We start from the raw sequence: 10,373 nt of genomic DNA, 5'->3' as shown, positions 1-10,373 counted from the left end.
GCACACTACATCAAATGTTCTGTGGGTCATAGGGTATTCACTGTGTGACTAAACAGGGAACACTGTAAGGTATTTAGCCTTCCTGGACTATTGACCAGAAGCATCATCATAATTTTAAGAAAAAAAAGAAGAAAGAAATAAAAATCTTTCCCCCACTAAAAGAAGGGAATGTGAATGTTCTCATCACAAACAGGTGATGTTTGAAGAGATACACAGTCTTATCTTATTTGAAAATTATTCAATGTACGCATGTGATGAAACATTAAATGTTATACCATAAGTATATATAATTATGTACAATTATTTTTTCCCCAGCACTGGGGCCTGAACTCACTGCCTGAGCAGTGGTTCTTAGCTTTTTCACTTGATGTTGGTGCTCTGCCACTTTAGCCACAACTCCACTTTGGTTTTTTGGTGGCTAAATGGACTTTCCAACCTGAGCTGGTATCCAATCCAACTGTGATCCTCAGATTTCAGCCTCTTCAGTAGCCCTGATTAGAGGCATGAGCTACCAGCACCTAGATAAACATAAAAATATTTTTGAAAGCAAAAATATGCATCCCCAAATTACCAAAATATTCTCTATGAAAGGACTCAGCTATCAATTCTTGGACAACTTCCATTAAATCTATAAAATCATCCCAGACAGTGTTAACCCAGAATAGTGCCATTCTCAGAGTGATCTTCAAGTAAAGGGCAGTACAGGTCAGTTACAGTATGTCTTTTTTTTTTTTTAACTTTTCATACGTGGACAATTCCTAAGGCTATCCTAAAATCTAATGCAAACATGGCATAGGTTTGACTTTATCCCCAGTCCTCACAAACACTGAATAACCCAGTCCTCACAAACAAGAATAACTGTATCCAATTTAGAGACAAAGAAACAGACTTAGAATTAAAGGATTGCTGAAACATTTTCTTAAAATCTTAATCAAGATGCATTGTAGTAAAAAAATCTGACAGGTTGAGCTCGGCACAAGTGGGTCACATTTGTAATTCTTGTTACTCAGGAGGCTGAGGTCTGTAGATCACAGTTTGAAGTCAGCCTGGGCAGAAAAATCTGTAAGAATCTTATCTCCAGTGAATCACTAAAAAAGCAAAATGTGGAGGTCTGGCTCAAGAGGTACAGAGCCAGTCTTAAGCAAAAAAAGCTAAGGCATAGTGTCTAGCTCCTGGCTTTAAGCCCCAATACGGGCACCAAAACATAACAAAACTAATCATGTTGAATTGAAACCCCTTTTTACAACTACTTAAAGATAATTAAGATGCATATTACAAAATATTAAACATGTCTATGATTCCGCTACACAGTTTCACTCTAAGCCATGTGTCTATTAAAGCCTGTCTTGTCTCTATCCCTGCTCCTGTCTCAATCCCCCCCACCTAAGGCAGTGGGGGTCAACCAGATTGGAAAGGCTTAAGGAAAAAGAACAACAAGTCAGCTCCTCCCACTTCTCTGCTCTGGGTGTTGCCTAGGGTGCCCATCCTTCTATACCAACTTTGCAGCTGTGGTGATTGTCCAGACCCCACTCTACCACACCTCTACCACAGTGCACAGCGTGGGGGCGAGTCCAGAGGCCTTTGCTACCCCTTCGCCCGCGCAGCTCCTCCAGCCGCGGGTCTAGCAGATCCTCTCACCTGAGGCTACCAGCTGACTTCATGATGTCTGGGCGCTAGGTTCCTCGACGCCAGTTGCTGGTCTCCACCCGAAAAGGAGCTGGGAAGATGCCTCCCCGCCTGCTGCACAGTCGCTCTCACTGGCACAGTGGACTGCCCCCGTTTCCTTGGCAACGCCAGTACACACTGAGAGACTGAGCCGAGCGCGCGGGAGATGTGCATAGGCAGATCCAGATCTGCGGAAGGGTGGGGAGCAAGGGCAGGAGGAAGATGGGGAAGCCAAGAAAGATAAAGTGGGAGGAAGGTCAGTTGGCACTCTCTCTCCCCAGATCTGGGTTTGGTTTTTGTAAGAGCTGGGCCCTCCCCTCCACCAGGCCACCAATAGGCTGTCACAGTGTAGGGAGCCTCCCCTCACTCGGAGTTTCGCCTCTTTGTTGATCTTTAGGTTTGCCGGAGAACTACTCCTTTGGAACATGTCAACCAAGAAAGCTCTTTCCTTACTACCATCCCCCAAGCCGACTGGGGAACAAGTTTCTCCCTATTAGGGGGGCGCCTCACCGTGGGCCTGGACGGTACACAGAAACAGATGTGAGTATTCACCTGCCTTTAGGTGGGTGTGGGTTCCCTGCCTGTGGAAGGATAACTCAAGTCTCTGGAGGAAAAACTTGAAGATATCTTACGCCAGCTTCCTTCCCTTTAGTTCAGTCATCAGGCTATTGTATTAGAGTGAGTTCAGCTCCTGTGGGGCTCAGAAGACTGAATTCACTAGAATTCAGAAATGCCTTTTATTTGACCTATCCAGCCACACCCTTTTGTAAAATCACACCTGTGGTGTATGTTTAGATGGTCTCGAAGGAGTCAAGAAAGAGAAATGTCTTGCAAAGAAGGTTCAGAGAGGAACATTCTAAGTTCACAGCATTTTGAAGGATGTTACTGGTGTTACTGACATTTCCTTTCTCTTCCCTCCCCCCTTCCCTCCCACTCACAGTGGAATGGTTTGGCATACAGCTTATCTAAGATTCCCACCAGTGTGAAAGGATATACTCTTGGAGCCAGAACAGCGGCAAGATTTAAGACAATCAAGGTAATGTGCTGGTCTTGCAGGCTAATCTAAGTTGTTACATGAAACACTTGGGCATTCACATTGCAAATGTGTGTGAGAGTCCTGGGGAGACTAGAAGACAGTCCACTGAAAAAATCTGGTCCCCAGACAAGGGCTTCAGTGCTGAGATGCCTACATTTCAAATACTGGAAGATGTGTGTGTGTGTGTGTGTGTGTGTGTGTGTGTGTGTGTGTGTGTGTAATATGTATCAATATATTATTTTTGGTGGTTTTTTTTTTTTTTTTTTTGCCAGTCCTGGGGCTTGAACTCACAGCCTGAGTACTGTCCCTGGCTTCTTTTTTTTTTTTTTTTTGGCCAGTCCTGGGCCTTGGACTCAGGGCCTGAGCACTGTCCCTGGCTTCTTCCCGCTCAAGGCTAGCACTCTGCCACTTGAGCCACAGCGCCGCTTCTGGCCGTTTTCTGTATATGTGGTGCTGGGGAATCGAACCTAGGGCCTCGTGTATCCGAGGCAGGCACTCTTGCCACTAGGCTATATCCCCAGCCCTTCTTTTTTTTTTTTTTTTTTTTAATCATTGTTGTTGTTATTTTTTTCAAATTTTTATTATCAAACTGATGTACAGAAAAGTTACAGTTTCATACGTTAGGCACTGTATACATTTCTTGTACAGTTTGTTACCTTGTCCCTCATACCCCCCTTTCTCCTCCCCCTTTCCTTTCCCCCCCACCCCACGGAGGTTCTCAGTTCACTTACACCAAACAGTTTTGCAAGTATTGCTTTTGTAGTTGTTTGTCTTTTTTTACCCTGTGTCTCTCAATTTTGGTATTCCCTTTCAATTTCCTACTTCCAATACTGTCCCTGGCTTCTTTTTTGCTCAAGGCTAGCACTCTACCATTGAGCCATAGTGCTACTTCCGGCTTTTTTTTCTATATATGTGATGCTGAGGAATTGAACACAGGGCTTCATGTATATGAAGCAAGCACTTTACCAACAGGCCATATTCCCAATGGCTGTGTCACCATATTATATATAATATTATCTTGCCAGTTTAAAAAAAACTGATTCTGACTTTTCCAGCCTTTTGTGTGAATGGATTCAAATGCTGAATATAGAACTTCTTTTTTTTTTTTTTTACAATATAGTAAAAGATTGACCTCAGAGCTTTGCCATACTAGACAAGTGCTTTACTATTGGTCTTAATCTTTTCCTGAATGTTTCCTGACATGTAAACCCAATGAATAGGGGATACAAGGTCTTATAATCTTCTAGTGAGGTTATGGGCTGGGGCAAGTAACCTGGGTTTTCTCCCCATCTTTGTTTATGTTTACAGTCTCTGTACTATTTGTCCTTAGCCAATCCTTTCCAACATCTTGATTGTTTTTCCATCCAGAAAAGCCTGTTTATATGTCTTGAAATGACAGAAGCATGATTTATGGTTAGAAAAAAATGACTCTTTTTTAATCATAAGGAGATACATGATAGATGCACACACAGAAGCATGTGCACGCGCACGCACACACATACACACACATCATCCTCTAACACATTGATTCTTTTCTTGGTAACAGGATACAACACCTTACCCAGGCAAGTACCAGAAAGTAACCACTGGTGAACAGAAACTCAAGCAAAGTTTCGCTCCATTTAATACTTTGATGCCTCGATTTGGGATGTATTCAAAGGAAACATCTTATCCTGGGTATGTCTCCTCTTTTCTAGTGCTCTTGAGGAAAAACCATTAGGAAAAGCAGTCCTTAAATCAGGGATTACATACAAACCATCCCAGTTAAAGAAACAACAACTTACCTTGAAATACTTAACCTTTCATTTTCCAGATCCCTGGCATTGTAAAATCTGTTATTCATGAACTAGACATGTATTTTGTGCCAGGTAGTTTTGTAGGTTCCAGGGATCTTGCAGCGCACTCATCACACAATGCTCCTGATATTAATTTTGGAGCTTTTATGTTGGAGCCTAGACAGGTAAGAACCATCTTAGTTTTCTAATATTTCTAATATTTAGTATATTTGAGAAAGAATTGGCATTGGAGTAAAAAAAAAGAGAAGAAGAAGATGCTAAACCCTGTAGTGTAGAGAACAAGGACACAATGAGAAAAAAAGAATGAGGGTGGCCTAGGGTTTACAAAGGCTTTATAGGCTAAAATGCTTATTACAAATGTTTTAGGAACTCAATATATGGAGTTATATAGCAAATGCTTAAAATCTTTAGTGATGAGAAATCCAAGGGTCAAAGAGTAACATTCCAAGATTGCATTTAAGTTTAGGAGTTGAATCTTGACACCCCATACCCTGCCATGTCTTCCCTAATTATCATTTCCCACGATAAAGTCGTAAAATATTCTGAAAAAGACAATAGCTAAGAAAATATAATCAATTACAGAAAGATTGTTGATGCATGCTAATCATCAACTTCAAATTATGGGTAATGCCGGCTCACCACTAACCTCCCTAGGGATGTTTTGATGGCTCAGCTAAGGACATTGAGCGGCAGAAATACTTTCTAAACTAGAATCAATCTTTACCCTAACTGGGGATGACTATCTCTAACACGAAGCTCTAGTTAGAAACACATTAACAAGCATATTTTCCTGACACCAAGAGGTTCATCAGTTATCATTCCCCAAGGAGTTCAGGAATGGATGTGCTACTGTGGAGTTCATGGTCACTAACTCATTACACGCTTGTATTTTTATTTCTAGTCCTGGCACATACAACCCGGAAAAAAGGCCACCCTTAAAAGTTTCTTGGCCAATGGTATTTGGAGCTCCAGACTGGGATCAGGTTCCATGTCTAGAGAAAAGAACCCTGAAAACTGAGGTAATGGTGATGTGAGGGAGGGAATGAGAGAGAAAGAGGAAATAGATGATACTAAGGAAATAAATGTACATATCACCTGATCTGGAAGAAATAGTATTATTGTTAATGTTGGTAGAGTTCATAAGCTTTGTAGATTAGAATGATGATGTTCATCATTGTGAAGGTTAACATGTGTACTGTGAAGGAGAAAATTATCATCACCAAAAAAAAAAAATAGTGAGGTGACATGATTTGAACTTCTAAAAGCTACTCTGTCTAGTCATGTCATAACTAGGAATCTGTAAAGAATAAAACTTCAGGAAGTGCATTGTTTCTTGAAATTATGCGCACAAGGTTGTGTGTATATGAGTATAAGGAATTTCCTGGAGACTTATATAACTTCATACAATTTTGAAAGGGGTATATATGTATAGCCAAAACTCATACTTAGGTATTTGATCTTCAAGTAATCCCTAAATGACAGATAGGGATGGGTACTAGGAATGGAGTGGTTTGTACAAATTGTGCAGCTAGAATCCAAATCTTATGACTCCTAATGAATTGCTTCTTTCAGTACACCACTTGTATGTTACATCATTAGAGAGCTGTAGATAAGAGCACAATTATAGGATAAGTAATACCTGGGTTCCACTAGCTATAGTTAATTGACTTGCTGTGTGATGTTAAACAAGTCCTTTATTTTTTCTTAGTCCTAATTTTCTTATTTATAAAACGAGTATGATAATACAATTGATCTAATGATACAATTAATATTAAATTTTAATTTTTTGTGTGTGCAATCCTAGGACTTGGGCTCAGGGTCCAGGGACTGTCCCTGAGCTTTTTTTTGCTCAGGGCTATCACTCCACCACTTCTAGCTGTTTGGTGGTTAATTGGAGATAAGAATCTCACAGACTTTCCTGCCCAGGCTGGGTTTAAAATGGAATCCTCAGATCTCAGCCTCCTGAGTAGCTAGGATTACAGGCATGAGCCACTGACACCATGCTAAGTTTAACTATTAAAGTAATATAGAAAAGTATTTCACACAGTTCCTGACACATAATATATCTTTGATTTGTGTTAGCTAGTATAATTTTAGTAGTGCATTTTTCCTAGTGAAATTTAGAATTAACTCCAAAAATATTTGTTAAACACTTAATGTATTAATACCATTGTGCTGTACCCTGTGATAGCATTCCAGAATTAAATATATAATCCTTCTCCTCAAGAAGCCTGTAAAATACCAGAAAGTGTACCAAGTATTAAATAATTTGTTGAATGATATATAGCATTATAAGATGAGGAAGAGTAGATTTGCACAAATATTGAACCAATAGGGCTAGATTACTATGGAATTGGGGTTCAACTGAGCCAGATAGCTATAATGCACAGCCAGGAAGCCTGCAGATAGAGGCTTAATATTAGAATATTGGTCTAGACAATATTGTTTCATTGCAGCTGTCAACAGACAAAGACTTCAGAAAGCATCGGAACCGTGTGGCTTACTTCAGCCTATATTACAATTGAGAAGCAGTCACTACCTTCATGTGCTCTTCTTGACCACGGAATCTCCAGGACTGAGGAGAGAGGCCTTCTTCTACTTCTGCATTCTGTGGCCCTCTTGTCTGCCATCTTGGGGTGGAGGGAGAGGAGTAAAGGGTCTCCATAATTACTATATGCAAGCATAAAAGACTGGTTGAGTGTTCTATCTCCATCTTTTGGTTTGTGGTCTGAAGTTGGGTGATTTCATTTTGTGTGAACTATCTATGCATCTCTACCTCTAATTCCAGGTGCTGGTTTTTATATGTTCTACTCCTAGCTCTAGTACTAGGTGGCTTTTGGCCTATACATGTCAAGGACTTAGATGGCATTTGGGCTTGTTAGATACAGAGGATAATTTAAAAACAGTTTAAAATGCTTATGTGTTAGGAGCCTCTTCCAAGCTTTGGAGTTCCCTGATCAGGAATGCGAAGGCCCTGATTTGGTTATCTTCCCCAAATAGCCTCAAAAGTTGAAGAATCAAAAAGTCACCCTTTCTCATTATATCATCTGTTCAGTCGGTTAGTCAATCAATGATTTGCTGCTCCATTTCAGGAAAGGTGGTAAGCACTGGGGATCTACATAATCTCATCTGCTAGCTCCTTTAGACTGGCCTGAAGTCAGAGGACTCCCCAGGGCAGCTAGTAGATGGAATCTTCCCCTCAATCTGAATGAACACAAAGCCATAGAAATGAGTCTTAGAGTATAAGAGTTCAAATCTACTACATTCCCATTTCAAATATGTATAGAGATACTCTGGTCTGGGAGGCAGGTCCTTTCTTTCCAACATGAGTTAAAGTAAGTCAAGCATAATAATGTAGGATTAGCATTAAGTGTGGCTGCCTTTTAATGGGAGGATCCTCTAGTGAGCACTTAGGCCTATTAGTAATTATGAAAGGTGGTGAGTCTGAATGAATACTAAAGAGTGGGAATTGCCAACAGCCATAGAAAAACTCCAGACCATCATAATCCAGAGGACTGCACGTGGTAAATGTTTACTTTGAGCTGTTTTGTTTTTTGTTGCCAGTCCTAGGGTGTGAACTCAGGGCCTGAGCACTGTCCCTGGCTTCTTTTTGCTCAAGGCTCGCACTCTGCCACTTAAGCCACAGCACCACTTCTGGCCGTTTTCTATATATGTGGTGCTGGGGAATCAGACCCAGGGCTTCATGTATATGAGTCAAGCACTCTTGCCACTAGGCCATATTCCCAGCCCCTAAATGTTTACTTTGAAAGGAACAGAGGTAGCCTTTCCAGGAGACTTAGGGAGTAAACTGATTTCTTAAGGGCCAAGGTTTACAGAAATCATAATGTAAAATGCTAAGAAATATTGGAAACCAAACTGGAATATTAAGGTGATTATAATGCTACTCACAGCTAAAAGCTTGCCCCGTGATTGAGGCTTTTTTTTTTTTTTTGGCCAGTCTTGGGGCTTGAACTCAGGGCCCTGGCTTCCTTTTGTTCAAGGCTTGCATTCTACCACCTGAGCCACAGCACCACTTCCAGATTTTTCTGTTTATGTGGTGCTGAGGAATTGAACCCAGGGCTTCATTCATGCTAGGCAAGCACTCTACAGCTAAGCCACATTCCCAGCCCAGATATAGGCTTTTTTATTTTTATTTTTTTTTATTTTTTATTTTTTTTTTTTTGGCCAGTCCTGGGCCTTGGACTCAGGGCCTGAGCACTGTCCCTGGCTTCTTCCCGCTCAAGGCTAGCACTCTGCCACTTGAGCCACAGCGCCGCTTCTGGCCGTTTTCTGTATATGTGGTGCTGGGGAATCGAACCTAGGGCCTCGTGTATCCGAGGCAGGCACTCTTGCCACTAGGCTATATCCCCAGCCCCAGATATAGGCTTTTTTAAAGATGATGATTTCATGATTTATCTTCCATTGTCATCAAGTGTTTATGACTTGATTAAGCTAGTCATGGTGATGCATGTCTGTAATCCCAGCACTTAGAAGATTAAGACAGGAAAATTGTATGTTTTAGGCCAGCCTGAGCTATATAGTGAGTTCAAGGGCAACTTGAGTATGCAATAACAACCTGTCTCCAAAAAAAATTTTTTAAGTGAGCTAGGCACTGGTGGCTCATGCCTACAATCCAGGCTATTCAGAAGGTTGTGATATGAGGATTGTGGTTCAAAGCCAGCTCAAGAAGAAAAGTCAATGAAACTTTTCTCTAATGAACCAAAAAGAAGCCAGATGAGCTGTGGCTCAAATGGTAGAGTACTAGCCTTAAGTTAAAAAAAAAAATCTCAGGGACAGCTCCCAGTCCCTGAGTTCTAGCTACAGGACTGCCACCAATTTTTTTTTAAACAAATAAATAAACCAGGCACTAGTGGCTCAGACCTGTAATCCTAGCTACCTAGGAGGCTGAGGTCTGAGGATCTCGGTTCAAAACCAGCCCAGGCAGAAAAGTCCCCATGAAATTCTTATCTCCAATTAACCACTCAAAAGTCAGAAGTAGATCTGTGGCTCAAACTGGTAGAGTGCTAGCCTTGAGCAAAATAGCTCAGGGACAGTGCCCCAGACCTTAGTTCAAGCTCCACAATGGACAATATAATAATAATAATAATAATAATAATAATAATAAAGGCTAGCTATTTTTAGGGTAAAATGGGAGATCAGAAGTTTCCTCCATGTGACTTTGAGAATAAAATGGGTCAGAGTAACAAAGTAAAGACTATGTTCTATATCCAGCAAAATTACCTTCAATAAATAAGTAAAGACTTTCCATGATAAGTATAAACTGCAGCAATTCATGACAACTAAGCTGGCATTGTGGACCATTACTCAAAGGAGTACAATACACAAAAGAAGAAACACAAACTCAAACATGACAGCACAGGAAAGAATAAATCTTTCAAGAAGAGCACATACATAGATATGGGGAAGATTCAAAAACTATAAGTTCAGTAATGTAATGAACTGAGCTTTAAAACAGAAACAAGGTCCAACTGTTTGAAGGCTGCAAGAAACCTCACTGGCAAAATCACATGGAGACTGGAAGTGAAAGGATTGAAAAATATTCTAAGCAAACAGAAGTTGAAAGCAAACATATTCCCATCTAATAAAGATGATTTTTAGCCTAAATTAGTCATATGAGGTAAACAAAGTCACTACATATTAAGGAACAATCCACCAACAAGATATAATAATTATAAATACATATGCACCAAATGCTGATGCACCCAAAACTGATACAAGCAAAACAAAAAACTACTTGACATAAAAGGACAGATAGATTCAGATATAATAATACTTGTTACTTTAATATTCTGCTCTTATGAACAGACAGGTCATCTTAACAAAAAAGTTTAAGAAATTTAGTGTTAAACAACACC

General features: G+C 40.4%; 1 protein-coding gene across 1 annotated transcript; it reads left to right on the top strand.

Annotated features, from left to right (window-relative positions):
- Nucleotides 1-1,830: 1,830 nt before the first annotated feature.
- Nucleotides 1,831-7,209, top strand: Pifo (primary cilia formation). The gene is made up of 6 exons (XM_048349960.1): nt 1,831-1,921; nt 2,063-2,205; nt 2,606-2,701; nt 4,248-4,378; nt 5,399-5,516; nt 6,954-7,209. The coding sequence occupies exons 1-6, from the start codon at nt 1,888-1,890 to the stop codon at nt 7,020-7,022; spliced, it is 591 nt and encodes a 196-aa protein (XP_048205917.1). The 5' UTR covers nt 1,831-1,887; the 3' UTR covers nt 7,023-7,209.
- The last annotated feature ends 3,164 nt before the right edge of the window (nt 7,210-10,373 follow it).

Source organism: Perognathus longimembris, chromosome 7 (assembly GCF_023159225.1).
Source record: "Perognathus longimembris pacificus isolate PPM17 chromosome 7, ASM2315922v1, whole genome shotgun sequence".
Taxonomy (NCBI): Eukaryota; Metazoa; Chordata; class Mammalia; order Rodentia; family Heteromyidae; genus Perognathus; species Perognathus longimembris.
This window is presented reverse-complemented; position numbering and strand designations above follow the sequence as displayed.

What these genes read in the sequence shown, in the direction of transcription:
- Pifo (XM_048349960.1), top strand. Translation starts at nt 1,888, where the DNA reads ATGGGGAAGCCAAGAAAGATAAAGTGGGAGGAAG. An exon ending in AAAGATAAAGTGGGAGGAAG is followed by an intron (nt 1,922 to 2,062) that starts GTCAGTTGGCAC and finishes GTTGATCTTTAG; the next exon opens with GTTTGCCGGAGAACTACTCC. An exon ending in AAAGAACCCTGAAAACTGAG is followed by an intron (nt 5,517 to 6,953) that starts GTAATGGTGATG and finishes GTTTCATTGCAG; the next exon opens with CTGTCAACAGACAAAGACTT.